Raw genomic sequence first — 21977 nt, forward strand, 5'->3', positions numbered from 1 at the left:
TTGGGATTTTTTTTGTGTAGGAGTGTTTATATTTTTTTAAAAACAAGCCGACGTCGATGCTGGTGTAAATTTTTATTTTGTAGCTGTGAAAATTTATTAGCAATAGAGAAACAATGATGAAATGACATTTAATGATTGCTCAGTGTTTACTGTGTTTAAGTCAGAGGAATTATAATAATAAAAGTCATATATTAATATAACAGATGTTTAACCTGCTGTAAAGTTAACACTAATGTACAGTCCAGGGTTGTGTGTTTGTATGTGGAGCTCACAAATATCCTGATTTATTATGAGTGGATCAGTGAAGGCTGGTTCATGGACATTATTACAGATGTAAAACAATGAATATACCAGTGAGACAGAAAATACTGGAATGTTTGTAAAGTGTTAAATACCAGATACCACTTATTTTACCAGTTATTATAATGTTACTCTGATATATTTAATATTTTTAAGAATATTTTTGTTACTCAGCATGAACACATTTAAATCCACCGAGTGAAGGTTTGTTTTCTGTCAACGTTTATGAATGTTTCTGTGAGTGGAGGAAGTGATGTAACCGAGGCAGAGTCAAAGTGATCTTTAATTTATGTTCCTTTTATGATGGTTGACTGTTGAATGTAACTAAAAACTGTTGACATGAGTAGTTTACACTTATATTTATTTCTACAGCTGCTGTCCTTCTTCAGAAACAGCAATTAGAAATCAAAAACTGATTGTAATCGATCAGTAAACGCAGTTCTGGGGCGGGTTCCTGATATCTGATGGATGCAAACTACACATGCAAACCCCTCACCAGCCCTCGACTGTGCTGTTCAGGTTAGGAAAGATCTAACCGGCTGTTAAATAAATGTTTGGTTTGGGGCTGCGGTGCCCACTCCCCTAAAGGAGTTGGGTTTTGGAGTTGGGAAAGCTAACACATAAACGCCTCCGTCCTTGGTTATCGCCGATGCTGGGGCATCAAAATATCATCAGGAACTGAAGGGGAACATGTTTATTTGGAGCTAATGCATCCAGATGCTGTATTTTCTGCTTTTGTAAATGAGTAAAACGCTTTGTTTTGGTGGACACGATACCAAAGTTATCTGTAACATACAGCACTGCATGATCGATCCTTCCAGATAACTTCTATGCTGTTTGTTCTTTGAATATTCTTCCATCTGCCATGAAAGCACTGCAACGTATCTGATGCTATAACAGATCTGCATACTTGAAATATCAGTCCAAGTATGGAAACAACAAGTATATCTTGTTAATGTGTAATATTATGTTTACAACCTGTTTTCTGGATATATTTACAGCATATAAAATAAAATATTAAAGTTCTTTATTTATTATCAGGGCTTGTTTTTCTCTTTATTGGATGAATTTGAGTGGCTGCTCAAGAGAAATAATTCTGCCTTTAAGTTAGTTGACATTTAATCAAAATATCTCATAATTTAGATGAAATATCTATTAATTTAGACCTTTTATCTCATAAATATGACTTAAATACTCAGACTTTTGACTTTTCATTTAATAGTTATGATTTTATTCCCCCCATGAATATGGTTTGCTCTGAAATTTTTTATCTTTTTTACTCAGCATTATGACTCGCATCATTTTCTCATTTTTGTTTTATCTCATAATTTGATTTTTTTTCATATAAATGATTTACAGTCTCATATTTCTGACATTTTCTCCTTTAATATAGGCTTTACCTGATTATTTTGACTTATTTAACCCACAGTTTAGACTTTAAATCTGATCACATTATCAAAATATCTTTGTCTCCAAATATGGAGACAAATTTAACACTATGAATATCACATTATTTCGAGGTTTTTATCCCATAATTTAGACTGTATATGTCATATTTTTGACAAAAATCTATTCTAATCTATTTTATCTGATTTGTTTAACAATTTTAATCCTATAATTTAGACTTTTCATTTCAACTGTAATGACTATGACATAATTTTGACCAATTTTATCCCATAATGCTGACTTTATATATGACAGTTCTGACTTAGTCTCAGAACATTTTGACATTTTATCACATAATTTGAACTTTTCCATAACAGTGATTTGCTGTCTCATAATTAGACTCAGTAGCCTATCTTTTCTACTTTTTATGTAATAATTTTGGTTTTACCTCCATAGTTATGATTAACTGTTTGATTATTTTGACTCATTTATCCCATAGTTTAGAATTTTAATCTATTTATATCATCAAAATATCATCTTTCATCTCCAAATGACTTTGTATCTCATCATTATGACTATCACATAATTTTTACATTTTAATCCCATAATTTAGACTTTATATATAATTATTTTTACTAATATCTGATTTTTTTCTAGTTTAAATTGCATAATTTTGACTTTTTTTCCAATAATTCTGATGAAATATTTTTTATTTTTTATTTATTTTTATCTAGTTTTTTTTATTATTATTATTCCAGAATTATTTTTTTTCTCAATGTTATGACTATCACATAATGACTGTATAATTACTAATTTTACTCAGTACCCTATCTTTTTAACTTTGTATTACAATAATTTACTATCATATAGTGCTGACATTTTCATCCTATGATTTAGACTTTTAATCTAGTAATTTTGACTTTTTACATCAAAAATATCAAATTTTTCATTTCAAATTTTGACTTTTTGTCTCTACATATTGAGTATCTGATAATTTTGCCTTTAAACTGCTGATAAAGACTTTATATTTAATTAATTTTATTCAGTATTTTATCATTGCGATTTTTCATCTAATTTCTCTTTTTTTTACATAACTATAATTTACTATCTCATAATTTTTATCCCCTAATTTGGGATTTTTTATTTAAATCTTAATCTTTTGTCTCCTAATTTAGATATAGTGTTCTTGAATTTGGACATTAAATTTCAATATTATGACTATCACATTATTTAGACATTTTTATCCCATAATTTAGACACTATATTTGATTATTCTGACTCAGTACTATATTATTTTTGCCTTTTTTTCTTATACATTTTATTAATTATCTTGATTTTGATTTTCCCCCATACTCCTAATCTAGATTTTTTTGTGTGTGTAATTAATACCCAATTACTTCATTTCCTCTTATTTATTTACTGAAACAGTCATCCATAGAAGTCATTTTGTTCTGATGTGTTGCTGTAAATCCTTAATTCGTGCAGTGACCACTAGAGGTCGCTGTTTCCTCGTTGTCTCCGGTTGTTCAGGGATAGTTCCTGTAGTGTAGATAACTTTATATAGAGGGAGTAAATATAGAGGCAGACAGACACATCGAGAGTCTTAACGAGTCCAGCATGTGAGCTTATGTAAAGGCAGAGGAAGTGAATGTCTACTGAGGTAGCTCTCAGAGCAGACGGACATTTATAGAGACAGACTGACAGCTCTGGACTGGACGCAGCGGGCTGTTTGAGGAACTCTCGGCTCGGTGTAAAGCGGACGGGGCTCGGCTGTCTGCCCGGGCCATGAGGAGGGAGTATGGGGGAAGAGAGAAGAGTTTCTCCGCTGAAGAACTTCGTGGCTGGAGGAGTCGCCGGAGCGTGTTTGCTGCTGGCCGGACACCCGCTGGACACCATTAAGGTGAGCTGTGGAAAGCCTTCTATGATTATGATTTAATATTAATATTTTAGGAGACATTTCTTACATGTTTCCTGACTCCTTAGTCTCACTCTATGGCCTTTTTCCGGGTTTTATTTGTTTTGAAAGTAAATACACCGTGTAAAAGTCAGACAGCAGCCGTGTGTGTTCAGGGATTATTGATAAATCAGCTTAAAATGTCACTGAGGCCATGGGAGGTATTTACACGATAGAGGCAGTAGTAGAGTAGTTTAAAAGTAGACTGTTTTACAACAACAAAATAGATCTGGAGCTATTTATTATTTTATAATAGCGGGTTTGTTTTTGACTCAGTGAAAAATCTATAAAAATTAAGAAAGCCAAAAGAACAAGAGTAAATAGTAAAGTTTTTTTTTAATTTAATAAGTTTAATTGTTAAAATTACCTTAGTATTTTGAAAATTATGTGGCCTATACCCTCCCAAAATCCCATAAACCCATATTTTATTCACAACAGAACATAAAGAACATATCAGATGTTAAAACTGAGACATTTTACCATTTAATGAAAAAATATTTAAAAATATTATTAGCATTTTGAATTTGATGGTAACAACACATCTCAAAACAGTAGCGACGGGGCCATGTTTACCATTGTGTAGCGTCCCCGCTTCTAACAATAGTCTGTAAACGTCCGGGAAGTGAGGAGACCAGCTGATGGAGTTTTGGGAGAGGAATGTTGTCCCATTCTTGTCGTATGTAGGATTTTAGCTGCTCAACAGTCCTGGGTCTTCTTGCTGGATTTCTCTTTTTCTGATGCTCCAAATATTTTCTATTGGTGAAAGGTCTGGACTGCAGGCAGGCCAGTTCAGGACCCGGACTCATCTCACTGTGAAGCCATGCTGTTGTGATGGATGTGGTATGTGGTTTAGCATTGTCTTGCTTGAAAGAGACATTGTCTGGATGGGAGCATATGTTGCTCTAAAACCTCTCTCTACTTTTCAGCATTGATAGTTCCTTTCCAGATGTGTAGGCACTAATGCAACCCCATACCATCAGAGATGCAGGCTTTAGAACTGAGCCAGCAGCAATTAAACACTTTTTTTTTTTTTTTTTGCAAAATGCTTCTCCTGCTGTTTTTTTATTTGTAACACTTACTTTTGCAGCCTTTTACAGCCTCTTACTCTGTCCCAACTTTTTAAGAAATGTTGCTGTCATCAAATGCAAAATGAGGTAATATTTTTCACGAAATGGTAAGATGTCTCACTTTCAACGTCTGATATGTTGTTTATGGTCTGTTGTGAATAAGACATGGGTTTATGAGATTTGACAATCATTGTATTCTGTTTTCATTGATATTTTACACAGCACTCCAAAAGCAGCAAAATACTTTTTACTCACATGAACAATCCAGGGCTTTGGAGAAAACATTCAGGGCTTAAGCCCTGTAAACCACCCCCTTACTCTGCCCTGGGATGCATTGTGGTGCACTGGTTAGTACCGTCACCTTGCAAAAGGTTCCTGGTAGGGATGCATGATATTATCGGCCATATATTGGTATCGGCAGATAATAGCAAAAAAAAAAAAGCCAAATATCTGTATCGGCAGATATCAAAATTTATGCCAATATTTATATCCGATATCTTGGCCATGCATATCAGCATATTCTGTATCAACTGTAAAATCTGGCCATATATACTAATAAATTAGTGAAGTTTTAGGCTGAACCAACAGATCTATGTAAGTTCAGATCTTTTTCTTTATTCATTCTCAGTCTTTAAACTTTAACCCCTTATATCCTGTTTTATAATATTTGATACATACTTTTATGATACCTTTATCTAATCAATAATTTACTTAAAAAAAAAACCTTCTGAATACAATCTGAAAAATGATTAAATAAAATGCCCTCAAGTGGATTGTCAGTTACCAGAAACACCTAATGTATCAAATGAGATACAAAAATAAAAATGTTGCATTCTATAGGAATTCCGATTTTTGGGATTTCAGTAGAAAGTGAAATAAACATTTCAGTTAAAAAAAAATAGAATTTTCTGGCTATAATTTGTGTTTTCAGGCTTTAATGGGTTAATGTGTGTTTTAAGAAAAAAAAAGTTTGTTTCTTTTTTCATCCTCAAACCTAAAATTGTGTTAAACGAACGAAATTTTTAGTTATTTATAACATATTTAAATATTGGTATCGATATCAGTATCGGCTAAAATGAATCTATAAATATCGGATATCGGCAAAAATCCAATATCATGCATCCCTAGTTCCTTGTTCAGTTCCCTCCGGGTACTCTGATTTCCCCCCACAAGCCAAGGACATGTTTGTTTGGCTAATTGGTGACTCTAAATTGCCCGTAGGTGTGAGTGTGCATGGGCGATTATCTTTGTATATCAGTCCTGTAATTGACTGGCAACTAGGGGTGCACCAATTGCTATTTTCCGGCCGATCACCGATCACTGATCTTTAAAAAGCCTGACCTGCCGGTTCCGATTTTGGCCAATACCGATTTTTTTTATAACTGACAGCATACACCTTCAATGTTCCAATCTTATTTTATTGAAAAATATTGAACAATACCTGTGAAACAATACAAACTTGTTGTTTAAACTGCACATGAGGTAGTTCTCTCAAATATAAACGAAAAGTTTAGAGCATTGCTGTCCAAAATACTGAATTATATCAGTTCCTTTAGTCTTTCATTTTTCCCATTTAAGTAGGTAGAGGTAGATAAGATTGGTGGATAAGATCGGTTTTACATGTAAGTATCAGCCGATTTAGCCCAAAATTAAGGAAATCGGCACTGATCGATCGGTGCACCCCTACTGGCAACTAGTCCTGGATCTACACAACCTATGGATGGTAGATGGACTCATATCAAAAGCCCTGCATACATTTTGTTTCACACCGTTTCCCATGATAACATATCCATTTTAGGACTGCCAGCATTCGTGCATTAATCAAAATTGAAAAGTGCATTCATTTTTAAAATTGTGATTAATTGCATGCTTTATTGGCCCTTTCAGCACACACTTTAGGCCACTGTAAGGTCTCTCTGCAGCCACAGTGATGTGAAATAAGTCCACCACTGCTCCTTAATGTCTCATTTCACTTTAAGTCTCACAGACAGCTCAGTGGACAAGTCAAAACCATCTGCACCTTGTCTAATCAAATATTTACCTTTTTACTGTTGGCTTATTTCCTTTTCAGTCAATAGCAGGTTCTTTTTTCTGTGGCTAAATCCATGACACATTTTTTATTCTAGGCACAAATTTGCACTTTTGGGTCTTGACTATGCACTGATGAGAAGGTGCAATGTTAGTCCATAAAGTCTGTAAACATTTTCTGTACTCTTATTTATTAGTCAAGCAACACGTTCCTGTGTGTGTAGTTCAGACACAAAGTCATGCATAGAAGCCATGCATTTTGTTCCTTGAAAGACGACACCAGTTCAAACAGAATTACCGCATGTCAGTAAATAAATGCAAACAATTTAACAGGATAGATGTTTTCATAATTTTAGCTCACAGAACACAGACCATGTCTGTTTCCCTGAATGTCAAGGTTTAGAGGATAGCTGTTTAAAAGTTTTAGCATACATCAATATCTCAGATTTCACGGTAATCCTTGTCAAAGCTACTGACGTGGATTTTCATTTGAGTCTTTAAGTTCAAACCTGAATGAGAGCATCATACTGTATCTGATTTCTCTCCAACTGTCCAATGTTCACAACACCCTCTTTTATCTGCAGCCCCCGAGCTGCAGCCACAGAGGGCGTTTCTCTTATCTAACGTCTCGACAATCCTCCCCTCACATGGTCACACGTGCTCAGAGAACCGTTTGTGTGTGTCTGACCTCTAACTGTCACTCTGCCCTCCAGGTGAGACTCCAGACGCAGCCCAAAGCCTCCTGCGCTCAGTATGTGCTCTACACCGGAACCTACGACTGCTTCCGCAAGACCGTATCTAAAGAGGTGAACGCTGACACAAACAAGCATACAAACTACTGAACAGCCTGGTGCTGGGTGGTTAGTTTGACTTCATTATAATTTTATCTTCCTGTGATCAAGAAACAAGAGTTTAAAGGATCACTTTGCCACATGCCACGTTGTGCTTTTGCCTAGGTTTTGGTAAATGAAGCACACCCTTCCTTCCTTTGTAGCCCCTCCCATCAAAAGACCTTTCACTTTAATTTAAGTGAAGAGCAGAGGGAACCACAGGATATCAGGTTAAAAAATGTATTTAACAACGACCTCAGCCAAATGGAACCTCTCTCATTTTGAGGATTCAGACTTGAAACGATGCAAAATAACTTTCAGAATTTGTGACAGTTGTTAAATTTGCAGACGATTCAATGCTTTTTGCCCCCTGCATCCTGATATCAAAACTCACATGCCCGCCCCTTATACAACCAATATCTTATGCATTATTTCCATGGCTCTCTTATTGTGGCTCTGTATCCCTGTGTGCTGTGTGCAGTGAATTAAGGGTGAATTAGCCAAAAGCTAAGAGGTTAGCCGTGCCTCTCAGGTTGCATTAAAATCAGAGCTGTTTGGCTTTAAATGAACTCTGATCAGTGCCATATAGTCCTGTTTATCTGGAGTGGTGTGAAAGCTCATACAGACTCTGATACGGACCAGACAAGTGAACTGTGGTCTACTTAAAAACCCTGGTGCTGTTTGTTTTGAGTTGCGAAAGCGAAGTGGACCAACGTGTGAACCAAAGGCAGGAAGTGATAATGATTGACGGACATATTTATGTGATTAAATATGCTTAAATACATATTGGTCCCTCGTTTGGTATCTCTGTAACCATAGCAACATGTCGCACTCCCCTGCTTTCATTTTGCCTCGCCTTCTTCTTCAGTACTGATAAATTCGTCTCACGTAAACAATGACATGCTGGACAGCTCGCTTCCTGCTCATAATACCCCCCAAAAAAAGCAGAAATTCTAAGACAGCATAAATTTGTTGTTTTTTCATTGTTTATGTAGAAAAAAAGACTGATGGAAGGAGATGGATGTCCAGTTTTGTCTTCTTCTGCGTCTCCTTTTCTTCTTCACTGCTCCTTGTTTGGAATGGCAGCACCACAAACGTAACTTCTTGATCTTATTCAGACTGTTTGGTTTGTTTGACTAAGTGCAATGAGAACCAAACCACAGAAAAAAGCAACAGTGTTGCAATTTAAGCCACAAACCTGATTGAACCGAGACCCCCTGACTATCAGGTGTGAAAACAATCTCAGTAGAAAACAATAACACAGTAGCTCCTTTGCAGATGACGCTGCATAGCAGCGGAGACTCCAGATGGGGGGCAAGAAGTGATTTCAGCATCGAGAAATGCCTTTACAACTATGTCAGGCATTCAAAGTGCAAAAATAAAAACATTCTTAATTCTTTAGCTACTTTTGTGTCCTGAAAGTAGAGAAATATTTAGGCAAAAATAACCGTTAAAAACTCCCAGAGAAGAAGCGGTAGCTGGCACAGTTTGACCCCCTGAGACAGACAATGTCGTGTACTACAAGATGAGACACGTTATTCAAAGTTAAGCAACTTCCGAACCATAAGTCGTAGCCACTTACCCATGAAAACCCTCTGTTGTGCCGTTCTAATGATGCTATCCATGCCTTAGTAGCTCTTACAGAAAGTTTTCTAGCAGGCATGGACCTTGGCTGACCCTCTGATTTTCCGAGCAGAGCCAAATAATCCCTATCAAGAGCCACAATTCCCATCACTCTAAGCAAGGCTGTATAGACGAGACTAAATCCATGCTTTACTAGCTGAATGCTACTGATTAAGTCAGCTGACCAGGCGGGTCTTTAATGCCTGCCAGTTCATGTTGTGTCAACACTACCAAACCAGTCCAGGTGACAGCCTAGACCACCTTTTTATGCAGCCTGAGCTATCAGATATCAAACTGTTTATGTGTGCATTAAGGAGCGTTCACACAAAGAATTAAGGTATCTAATTGCCTAAAAAACCCCTGTTGATTGTCCTGTTTAAAAAAAAAAGTTTGGGGAATATTGTTAAATTTTGCAGCAGTTGTTGGGACTGGCTTGATGATGTTGCTCAGAAGGCGAAGGCCATCCCAGGACACCCTCAGCCCCCTCTGCATAAGAGTTTAGATTTCTTCCAACAGCGAGGACGTTCCCCTTTACTGGGAGAGCCAAGTTCAACAGAAATCTTAGCTCATATGTTCCATCAGCTGCTGGGTTTTTAAAAACACCAAAGACAGTGTTAGGATAACACTTAAACACCAGATTGTTGGGCACTATTATTTCATGTTTCTGCACGTCTATCATGATGACATCCATGCTTGAAAGTACGCCTTTATGTGCATTCTTGTAATGTGCAAAGTCTGAGTGGACTTCTGTTGCAAACCAAACTGACCCTGGAGCAAAAAAATATTCCAACCCTAATAGTTGTCACATCAAGCCAGCAGCTGACACCAGTATGATAAACACAGATGCAGTTAGATGTAGGTCAAGGAAAAATTCTAGCCTCATTTTCAGCCTCCGATGTAAAGAGGAAAAGGACCATGCAGACTGTTATCAATGCAAAGTTCCAAACACAGTATCTGTAATGGTGTGGGGGTGTATTAGTCTTCAATGCTGAGAGGTTCATCCTAGGATAGGGTGGTAATACAGTATTATGAGATAGCCCAAGTATTGCTTTAATAACTGTCATAAAGATGGTGCTGTGCAAATGAATGCATGTCTTCTTTTTACTGAGACTGCTCAGGGATTTATCTTATATCAGGTTTTTGTCGACCTGTGGTCCACATGTGCTTCAAATCAAAGTAGGAATGTATCTGTTGCATGAATCTGCTATGATCTGTAACACCTGTAATTCTAGAATAAAATAACTTATGTCTGATAATATTGGAGTGAATGTTTGGCTGATCTTGAGGGAACTTCAGTATGATGAAAAAGTCACATTGTGGGACTTGGATAAATTCTTCCTAAAAAACATAAAGGAACTATAACATGTCTTTTCAATTTTTTTGCCTGTATCTAGGGTATCCTGGGTCTCTATAAAGGGATGGGGGCTCCTCTGGCCGGCGTGGCTCCGATGATGGCCATCAGTTTCTTCGGGTTCGGACTGGGAAAGCAGCTCCAGCAGACGGACCCCAACAAGCCTCTTACGTAAGCGAAGCCGCACAAAAACACGCCAAGTTTGTCCGAGAGCGTGTCTCTTTTACAGTGTGTTTGTAATACCTAGAATACAGCCTCTATTTATAACCATTCCTCCGTCACCCTCCTCTCTGCTATCATTCGCCTGAACGAGCCTACTCCCCCCCACACACCCCCCTGCTCATGTTACCTCCTCTAACGTGTCTTTCATTTCGACCCTGTGTGCCCCTCTGTCTATAAATGCTTGTTTTTGAAATGTCACGTATGTAACCTCTGTCTCGCCTCACGAGGATTTGTCGTCCTCCTGTTCCTGAAAATCACCTTTGCTGTAAACTTTCAGTAAGACGACAGCTTCACTTCCTCCATCCTCTCTGACAGAGCTACATGAATCTTTTTCCGCTGAGGATGAGCGCCTTCAACGCTGTTTTCCAACAGCTTCTTAACACATTATATTCATCTCTCTGCTGAAGTGTTTCAACTGATCCTTGTTGCGATCCACCTCAGTATAAACCCCACAAAATAACAAAGAATGCAGCTACAGGGAGGTTATAGTCAAGTTTTATCCTAACTTTTATTACTATCCTTCTTAGCCAACAGCTAAAGAAAAAATCAGTTTATAATTGGACTCTGCTACATTGTCTTTATTGACAGATATGAAAACTTCTGCTACTATTTTCAGCAAATTTATCAGCAGGTATAACAGGACACACCCCTTACACACATCCCTTTGATCTACCGATGAAGGCAGTGTGTAAAATCACATAACATATTTTAGACTATATGATCTTAATTGCCCTGGTAGCCATCTTCATGATAGCTTTGTCTTTGAGAACTTGGCATGGTGATGTTTGTATTTTACCCCAAAACAAGACCTAGAGATGTTTCTGTAGACACACAGTAAAAACGATTGATTAGAGGTGAAATGTTTCTCTGCTGTTTTATATATTATATGTGCTATTATTTGCTCTATTTATGAACTGAATCTGTTATTCTGTCCTGTTTTTTTTTCAGACACACTCAGATATTCCTGTCTGGCTGCCTGGCTGGAGTCTTCACTACGGTCATTGTGGCTCCAGGAGAGAGAATCAAATGTTTACTGCAGGTGAACTCTTTATACAGTATGTCTAGTGAATATGTATAGCATGTAGAGTATTTTATCCACTAGCTGACTGATTATTTGGTTTGTTAAATTCTTATCAGTGACAAATGGCAACACAGTGACTGTTCAAGAGTACCAACGTCACTGAAACAATGCCTACAGTTCTGCTGATGCTGCATGTATGAACTATATGGACAGAAGTATTTGGCCATTACACCCAAAAGGACCGTAATGACGTTGTATTTTCAGCTATAACAGCCTCCACTCTTCTTGGAAGGCTTTCCTCAAGATTTTGGAGTGTTTCTGTGCCCACTCATATTGTAGAACATTTATGAGGCCAGACACTGATGTTGGAGCACTGGGGCACAGTTATGTTGAGTAGAAAAGGGCCTTCTTCAAACTGTTGTCACACAGTTGGAAGCATAGCATTGTCCAGAATTGTTATGCTGAGGCATTAAAGGAATACTTCAACATTTTGGCAAATTCGACAATTGCCATAATCCCTATAGTCTTAGGAATAGGTTCCTTTCCTTTAGTTGTTGGTGCAAGCTGTTTTTAGATCTGGGGGACTGATGTAGCAGCTGCTTAGCTAACGTTATGGAGACAGACGGTATTTTTTTCTTCCCCTCATCAAACTCATTGAATACACAATCCAACAACTCCAAAATGCTCTTGTGCATAAGTTGTGGCCTGCACATTCACCTCGCTATGAAATAATCATCTAATGTAACGAGACAAAGTTGTTTTAGAGGCTTATGCAAAGCCGGAACTACACTCCAAACATGGCTGCTGCACGTTCAGTGCAGGTACTTCCGTCAACAAAACTTGAACAGAAGCCGATCTGATCATATTGGACTTTGTGATGGACAATGAGGACAACTGTTTTTTTTTAACCAACCAAAACCCACACCCGTATTTATTTGAGCCAGAACACACAGAAGAGGAGTTGCAGGTTTTGGAAGGAGAGAGAGCCAGAAGAGAGGCCGAGGCTGCTGAACAGCCAGGAGCTGAGGAGAGACTCAGAGGTGGCATGTATTGGTGGTGTAAATGTGGGGCTTGCCAACCTATGCCTACAGAAAAAGTGTCTGTGTTGTTCTGATTGGCATCTGGTGCTACCATCAATTGAAAGGCTTGACCTATCTGCCTCTGGTGAAGAGGACAGCGCAAGAACGTGTGTCACGAACCTGGAGGATTTTGCAGCCCTATCAAATCCTGCAGTGAGTAAAACATTTTTCCATCTACCAAAACTCAACTGGAAGAAACGATCCAGGCCGGCCGGACGGAATGGGCAGTTGTCTGTCGAGTAAGTTATTTATCTTGATGCATGTCACACATAGTGTATAACTATTCTATAGTATAAACAAATTATGTATCACTCTTCGGCTTGTTACCGCAACATTTTATGATGCACATCACTCTGCAAACTTTATCAAACTTTCCAAACTTTCTGCTACGTCCAGCCGATGATACTCCAGGTGAAATCAAGTAACTACGGCACTGCCTGAGGTGCGTGCTGGGTCACTCTGCCCGGTGGTTTACTCGGAAAGTATTTGCTTCATGTGTCGTAATGTTACATAATTATACGTTATTATTTCATAGCGTGGTAAATGTGCAGGTCACAAATTGTCCACAAGAGCGTTTTGGAGTTGTTGGATTGTGTATTTGATGAGTTTGATGAGGGGAAGCAAAAAATACCGTCTGTCTCCATAGCATTAGCTGAGCAGCTGGTATATCAGTCCCCCAGATCTAAAAACAGCTTGCACCAACAACTAAAGGAAACAAACCTATTACTAAGACTACAGGGATTATGGCAATGGTCAAATTTGCCAAAATGTTGAAGTATTCCTTTAAGCTTGTCCTTCATTGGAGATAAGGGATCTAGCTCAAACCCTAAAAACAGGCACGTGCCATTATCCCTCCTCCACCAAACTTCACAGTTGGCACAGTGCAGTCAGGAAGGTAGCGTTCTCCTGTTATCCGCCAAACCCAGACTTACCCATCTGACTGCCAAACATTAGTACTTTGTACTTCATCACTCCACAGAACACATTTCCACTGCTCCACAGTCGGGTGTCAATGTGCTTTACACCACTCCGTCTGATGCTTGGCATTGGGCTCGGTGATGTGAGGCTTGCATGCAGCTGCTCGGCCATGGAAACCCATTAATGAAACTTCTGCTTCACAATTTTTGTGCTTACATTAATGCCAGTCCGAGTTCAGAAGTCTTCAGATGTGGAATCGACAGAATGTTAGGGACTTCTATGCACCATGTGCCTCAGCAGTCGTTGACTCTGCTCTTTGATGTTATGTGGTTTTCCACTTTGTGGCTGAGTTGCTGTTGTTCCTGAACACTTCCACTTTCCACCAATAATATGACTTACAGCTGACTGTTGAACTGTCTTATTGCAAAGGTGGCATCCACCACAGTTTCACTCATGAAGTCACTGAGCTCTTCAGAATGACCCACTGAGAATCACAGATGTTTGCTAATGGAGACTGCATGGCTAGGTGCTTCATTTTATTCACCTCTGCTAACAGGTCTGATTGATACACCTGAATTCAATAATTAACAGGTGTGGCCAAATACGTTTGTCCATATCGGGTAATTTTCATATTTTGGAAAAAGCTTGCTTAGTAAAGCTGCTGAACTTGCCAGTTTAAATACACCATATCTCTCAGACACTGAGGAGAAAAGGTACAGAGGTGCCTGAGGTATTAGAGTAACTTCCATCATCTCCTCCCTGATGGAATAAATGTTTATTTCCAGGTGCAGGCGAGCAGTGGTAAATCCAGGTACGCCGGTCCTCTGGACTGTGCGGTACGGCTCTATAAGGAGCAGGGGATCCGCAGTGTCTACAAAGGGACTGTACTGACTCTGATCAGAGGTAAACAACACTGTGGGCTGATGGTGTCTATGTGGGAGAAGGAAGTGTTCACATAATGTTCTGTAAACCAGTGGTTCTCAACTGGTGAATCCAGACATTTAAAACAATCTCAGATGACCAAAGTGATAGGCTTAAAGCATGCAAATAACATGCATGAATAAAAACAGTAAGAGAGATTAAAAAGAGACATCAAAACTCTAAAAATGATAAAAGGAACATAATAAAAATGTCAATGTCAAGCTTCTTTTATCAAAAGCTGGTGCAATCAGGTCTGCCTCCACAGTCTTGGGACTGCCTCTGCAAACCGTCCGTCTGGTTTTAAGTCTGCACCTCGAAACATCTCAGAGCATCTGATGTGTTGACTTTGACTGTAGCATGCTGGTGCAACATCCCAACAATATAATATAGATACAACTGATGGAATCATGACCTTTTTTAACTTTAGAACTCAAAAACCGCCTTATCTTCGACCACTTCTGTTGAAAATTGATCAGCGTTGTCTTTCCACTAAACAACAGAAACGTACAGATGCTGGTTTGATAACGACTCAGACTGATAAGGAGGTTTGGATTGAAAATTTAACTTGTATGTCTGTTTTCTTTGTTAACTTTGGTTCTTTTCTGTCCTATCAGACATCAAAATAACAGATATTCTGTCTTTAAAAGCATGGGGAATCAAAAACGTACCAAAGTGTCAAAGAGTTTGAAAACCTTGTTAACAGAGTACCTTTGATGATGCATATCTGATAAGAGTTTCATGTTTATTTCAGGGCTGTCAATATTAATCACATTAATCACAATTAATTAAGGTCTGAAACCAATGCACTTGAGTTTAATCGTGATTAATTACATGCGTTATTGTCCCTGTTTGCACACTTTGGTTAAGCAACATCTGCATCTCCCTGCAGCCACAGTGATGTAGAATAAGTTAACCCCATCCTTCTTTATGTCTCATTTTACTTAAAAAACTCACAGCCAGCTCAGTGGACAAGTCAGAAGTCATCTGAACTTTCTGTTATTAAATATTTAACTTTGTATTGTTCCCTTATGTCCTCTTCAATCCATAAAAAAATCCTTTTTCTATGGTTAAGTTCATGTTTAAATCTTTGATTTGCATATGAAGACCTATGGCACTTTTAGCTAAAGTGCCATCGCACAGGTCTAGAATTACCTGTAGACCTCTGATCATTTCTGAATTACCCCCTGATGTTAGCACTTGGTGTGGTACATTTGCACGGATAAGCGAAGTCAGTAATGTACTAAAATTTACAGACATTTCTGAAGGAAAACATAAGGGTGCTGCGTGGCTACAGCACTGAAAATGCACGAGGATTTTTTATTTCTAAAGTTCATACAAAAAATGCAATGTTGTGCACATCCCATTCTGTGCTTTTAATGGATAACATGCACTTAAAGTGTCTTTTCCACTCTCTATATACAATTTAAAGACCCTGTAAAGTGAAATCCAAAGTTTTTGTCTTAACACTCTTGAAATGTTGGAATATGGTTGTTGTAAACATGTGAAAACTCTGAGATCTACATGAGACTGAATTCTGGATTTAGGCCATTTCACCTCTTTCCTGGCTTGGTTTCATGTGGGGGGGGGCCAATATGTGGACTCAAGATGTCATGAGCCCACAGTAGAGAATGACCCCACCCCTCTTGTGGAAGGAAGCAGTCACCTGGAGCAGGGACTTCTGCTTCATTTTGTGCAAAGGAATTCAGTCTTGTACTCTTGTACCGTTCTATAATGTTCATGTTTCATTGCAAAGTTATAGTTATGCATGTTTTGTTTATTGGTTCATGTTTTTAAGGGAAAATATTTTTCCAAGTATGACATCATGAGTGAGGGGGTTAATGCTGCAGACTACCCGTGTCCTGAGTGGGTGTGGTTTCAGCTCATTCAACAGACACGCCCACACCATCCTGGAGCAGACTTTACTGCCTCATTTTTCAGGATTTCAAGCTTAATTTTATAAACTTGGAGATGCTTTATGTGACTGAAATGTGACCTGGGGGTTCATAACACAGTGATCTATCATACAACAAACCTAAATAAAGATTTATTTTTACTTTACAGGGTCTTTAACATGTTTTAGATCTTGACTCATCATTTTATATTTAGAATGCAACAAAATGGATGTGATTACTTGTGGTTAACAACAGAAATTCAAAATTGATTGCGATTAAAAAAAATTAAGCTTTTGACAGCCATGGTTTACTTCTAGTGTGTATATTAACATAACGTGTAAAGTCCCTGTGCTGCTAATTAGAGTTTTTCTTGTTTTTTTTTCTTGTTACATGTTCACAGTTGAGTATGAATATCTTCATTTTTACCTCAGAGCAATCAAAGAAGCCTTTGTGTTTGTGTGCATTTAGATGTCTTTTTTCTTTGTTTGTATTGGTTGCTGGATCCAAAGTGCAGCTTTATGGCCTCACCTGTTATCTCTGTCTGTTGTTCTCTCTCCATCAGATGTGCCTTCAAACGGTCTTTACTTCCTGACTTATGAATACCTCAAAAACTTCCTCACTCCTGAGGGTCAAAGGTGAGACACTAAGCTGCATACGGCTGGTTAAAGACGACCAAGTTCACTTTAACAAGTCATATATGAAAGAAATAAAGAGGTACATAAAGTGTTTCCTTTTCTACTCTGACTCAACCTAGCTTCAGACAGAAACACCACTCCTATTCCTCTGACATTTATCTGACAGCTTTACAAAGAAAGACTTTTGCACAAATTACACATGCAGAATTTAAGGTCAGCGAAGTAGCAGCAAATCCTTTAAAAAACAGTTCTCGCCACACAAGCATGAAATAAGCAGCTATTTCTTTCATTGAAAATGAGAGAAAATGATAATTTGTTAGAGTCCTGAGAAATGTGATCAGTACCTCTTTTTGTTTCAACAGTAGAATCCTGCTATAATAGCCTTTTCTGACATACCTGCACTTTATCTGACCTTTATAACTCCATAAACCTCACTTTTGTTCATCCGTGTGTCATTTTGTGCCAGTGTTTCTCAGCTCAGCACTCCAAACATCCTCCTGGCCGGTGGCATCGCGGGGATATTAAACTGGACGATAGCTCTTCCTCCAGACGTCCTCAAATCAAACTTCCAGACGGGTAAAGAGACGAGATAAAGCTCCATGTTGAGACAGTAAAATTACACCTGTGATCTAACTACAACAAGCACTTCACTCAGGTGTTTCTGGTGTCAAACGAGCAGTGTGGAAGTTTGTCTCCCCCTACTGGCACTGAGTATTAAACAAACCCTTGAGAAAAATGCTTGTGACATACAGCATAACCTCTACTGTTAGCACTCTCTGATCAGAATAATAATTATCTGCTGTGGCTGAATCAAGAGTCAGATGTTCCTGAACATTTTTGTCTGCTTCTGCTGCATGCTGAGGCCTACGAAATCACTACTATGCTGGCTTCTTTCTGCAGCTCTGCAGTCCACTATTTACTGGAAGACTTGAATGCATTATTGCCAGTGCATAAGAGCAGACATGAGACCAAAAACACTGTATTAAAACCTTTATAGACAAAAGAAGCACTGAATCAGGTAGTTTTGCAAAGACTGGGATGATTGTAAACGCCTGCTCATCTTAATAAGCCTACACCTTTTCAGGTGGCCCGATTTCAGCTCAGTCCCATTTCTAACTTCTCCCCCTTGCCCCCTTTAAGCACTAGTGGTGAAATTTTCACTTTATATATGTCATCAGTAGTCATTGTCAGTTTTTAAAGAAACAATACTAGACAATTCTTTACAAGTGATTATTTAAATGGCTTGTTTGAAATCATACAGACTGTGAGACATTGAAATAACATTCATTTATGATATAAGATCATGCTGGAGATTCACAAGGCACTCTCACAGATATCCCATAACACTCAGTTTGGAGTGTGCCTCTGGAAAATCTTTAAAGGGCCATGTGGCCCTCCCATGTTACCCTGCTGCTCCATTCGAACACGAATCAGGATGCCCTACCTCTAGACATCCGCGTGCAAACGTAGTAGGGAAGTGGAAGGGATAGTTGGTGTATGTGGACTGAGCCTTAAACTTTAGAGGTCTTTTCTTACTTTTAATACTTTTCTTTTGACAATATAAACCACTCAGAACATGCATACCATGTTCATGCATGCATGCTCATGTTGATATTATTTATGCACTACCTCAACTTTATGAAATGAAAACTCTATTTTTTTTAAGTTTTAACTTACTGTATTAGATATAAGACCTTCAAAAAAACAACAAAAAATTATTTAAAAAAAATTATTTAAAACAATATATTGCCATTTTTAAAAATAAAATACAAAATGCTGAATTATGAGAAAAGTGCCAGTGCTGTATAGTATGGTCCACTGCCCCCATGTGTAAAATTAATTTTTATATCAACTTTGAATTATTGTATTTCCCGTTTTACTTGGCCCGGACAGTGAACAAAAACGGGAGGAAAGCTTAAAAATCACACTTTCTACATTAAGTTATTGCAGTGCAAAATGTGGCTTTGTTTTCATGCCATGACAAAAATAGCGGATGATGAAATCACCTCAGTGTGATCATGGACCCCTAAAGGTTAAGCTATTCCACAATTTGGCTAACCTTGCAAAGCAGATGGAATGCCAGACTCCATGTCTGTCATCGGGCAAATCCATCTGGCAAAGCTCCAATCTGAAACGATTGTGTCAGGTCTGAAAACGAACCTGGCAAATCAGCGTCATGTGAGGAGAACAAGGCACTAGCTACAGGCAGGATTTTGTCATACTGGAAGCCTATAGCAATGGCTGCCAATGGTGTAACAACTGGCATGGATGTAGTTGTAACATAACAGCAGTTTTATCAGACCTGGACCACATTTCTTCTTTAACACAAAAAAAGAGCCATACTGAAAGCTTCTCTTGGTGGAGAAGATGGTTTTGCATGTCTCCTGACGGGCTTAGGCATAAGTTTTATCCACCAACAAGCTCCACTGTTCATAAACTACAACAGCGTGGGCCTGTAGATCTCAGGTTAGTACTGGAGCTGCACACACCTACTACCTCATCTTGGCCCGTGTTGAGACACTTTCTGAGAATTTTTTGAAATGTCCCGCTCTTCCCAAACACTTTGTATGGGAGGTTCCCCATGACTGTAAAATATATCCATGCAGTGGAAATATGAAACAGTCTGGCATGTCAGGATACAGTCTAACCAGTACCCCGCAAGATTTACTTGGTAAATAGTGTATTACTGTGTCATTTAAAAGCAAGTCTGTGATTACGTAAGGAATAAAAGCTGTTAAAGAGGTACTGCTAGCCTGTTAGCTTGAGGCTAATTGCCATTCATTCAGCATGTAGGGATACCAAACCACAGTAAGAGAGCTACAGCGGGTTTTTTTGTTGAAGCAAGGACACATGCACTGAAGTGCACTCACTTGGTATCTGAATGCTAATGAGATAAATTAATGCAAGGTATAAACAACCATACAGCCATAATGTGGGACTGAACAAGAATTACCCTTTTTTAGCAATGCAACAGAGCCTTCCAAATGGATAGTGATAATGATAAATATCTAGTCGAATGCTCAGTTCAGCTGCAAAGCAGGAAGCAAACTGTGTAGATTTGAAAATACGAATGTTTTAACAACCCTAACTTTGTGTTGGTAGCTGCGGATGGGAAGTACAGAGGTCTACTCGATGTACTGAGAACGTTGCTCAGAGAAGAAGGACCTAAAGCTCTTTATAAAGGATTCAACGCTGTCTTTCTACGAGCCTTCCCTGCCAATGCGGTAAAACTTCACTCTTACAGTTTCTTCAGCATCATCTATCTTTTTAATGCCTACTAAAACCTGTCTCTCTTTCCTTCTTCAGGCCTGTTTTTTAGGGTTTGAGGTGGCGTTAAAGGGACTGAACATCATAGCACCAAGCTGGTGAATTTAGTTCTAACGGAGTCATCTGTTTGTCGGCGACATTAACTGTGTTACGTTGCTTTTTCTTATGTTGAAATGTAATGAATTATTGTTTTCTTCAGTGTAATTTCACATTATATTTTGTAAATGATCCTCCAGTGTAATGCTCACTTTTTTGTGAGTAATCACAAACGCACACTTATGAATGTACGTCATTCAGTGAAAATGTGAGTATATATTTTTGGTTGTGAGCTTTGTGTTTACAAACTGTTTGAAATGTTTGTAAAATGTAAATTTATGACTATTCATTTATGAATGGGTTTAAATGTAAAGGTCTCAAGCTCTGCCAAAAGTCAGAATAATTTATTAAGAATGATGGTTGATTCTTCTTAAGGCATGGTGCGACTTTTGTAAGATTTGTGATGGTTGAATAAAGAGTTTTGATTTCGTTGAGCTTTCAAGAGTTATTCATTCAAATTTGGTGGAAAATGGATTCTATTTGGGATTTTCATGGACAGGATCTCAAGGCACAGCTAGGATGACAATTTCTGGTTCGTGGACCTCAGAATTTCACCTCTGCTGTTTGCAGATGATGTTGTTCTGTAGGCTTCCTGTTCAGGGACATCCAGCCGGCATTTGCAGCCAAGTGCAAATCAGTCGAGATGAGGGTCAGCACCTCCAAGTCCAAGGCCATGGTTCTCTGCTGGAAAATGGTGGAGTGCCCCCTTCCGTGCCTCAGGTAAAGGAGTTCAAGAATCTTGTTCTGGGTAAAAGGGAGGATGAGATTGACAGGTAGACTGCTGGTGCATCAGCAGACCTGCAGGTGTTGTAATGACCAAAAGAATGAGATTTAGGATACAAGCAACCAAAATGAGTTTACTTTGCCTGGGCTCAGTCTCACAGATAGGGTGAGGAGTTCAGAAATCCAGAGGGAACTAGGAGGAGAGCTGCTGCTCCTTCGCATCAAAAGGAGCCAGCTGAAGTGGTTCAGGCATCTGATCAGGACGCCTCCTTTGGCACCTCTCTTTGGAGGTCTTCCAGGCATGTCCAGCTGGGAGGGGACCTCGGGGAAGACCCGGAATGCGCTGAAGGGATTATATATCCCGTTTGGGTTGGAAACCGCCCCCAGGATTCTCCTGAAGGAGCTGGGCAGTAATCCTAACCTCTGCTGTCTTCACATTTAAAAGGACTCGGGGTCTAAAAACTGCTTTAAAAGCACTTTTAAAATGGTTTCTTGGTTTCTGTACTCACTCCCTTGCACTGTTTGATTAACCAGATATAAATTTTTACTTTAGGCACAAATCTCAGGGTCCACTTGGATGAAAACATCATGAATGCTGTTGGTAGTCTCACAAACTTCCTGCCTCCTTAAAGACCCTGTAAAGTAAAAATAAATCTTTATTTAG

The 21977-nt window shown here is 38.6% G+C and overlaps 2 protein-coding genes across 2 annotated transcripts in view; one reads left to right on the top strand and one right to left on the bottom strand.

Annotated features, from left to right (window-relative positions):
• LOC121517796 (tubulin alpha chain-like) overlaps positions 1–21977 on the bottom strand; it is a 1079624-nt gene that overhangs the window by 24912 nt on the left and 1032735 nt on the right. The window lies entirely within an intron of this gene.
• LOC121517799 (mitochondrial carnitine/acylcarnitine carrier protein-like) lies at positions 3244–21019 on the top strand. Its single transcript, XM_041799836.1, has 9 exons — positions 3244–3586; positions 7449–7541; positions 10583–10710; positions 11710–11800; positions 14565–14682; positions 17155–17227; positions 17694–17803; positions 20330–20451; positions 20534–21019. The coding sequence occupies exons 1-9, from the start codon at positions 3485–3487 to the stop codon at positions 20594–20596; spliced, it is 900 nt and encodes a 299-aa protein (XP_041655770.1). The 5' UTR covers positions 3244–3484; the 3' UTR covers positions 20597–21019.

The sequence above is a fragment of the Cheilinus undulatus genome, linkage group 11 (assembly GCF_018320785.1).
Source record: "Cheilinus undulatus linkage group 11, ASM1832078v1, whole genome shotgun sequence".
Taxonomy (NCBI): domain Eukaryota; kingdom Metazoa; phylum Chordata; class Actinopteri; order Labriformes; family Labridae; genus Cheilinus; species Cheilinus undulatus.

Bases quoted from the DNA above. Each gene is read 5' to 3' on its own strand.
- LOC121517799 (XM_041799836.1), top strand. From the start codon at position 3,485: ATGGGGGAAGAGAGAAGAGTTTCTCCGCTGAAGAACTTCGTGGCTGGA. The intron at 7,542-10,582 runs GTGAACGCTGAC...GCCTGTATCTAG, and splicing joins GCAAGACCGTATCTAAAGAG to GGTATCCTGGGTCTCTATAA. The intron at 17,804-20,329 runs GTAAAGAGACGA...TTGTGTTGGTAG, and splicing joins CAAATCAAACTTCCAGACGG to CTGCGGATGGGAAGTACAGA.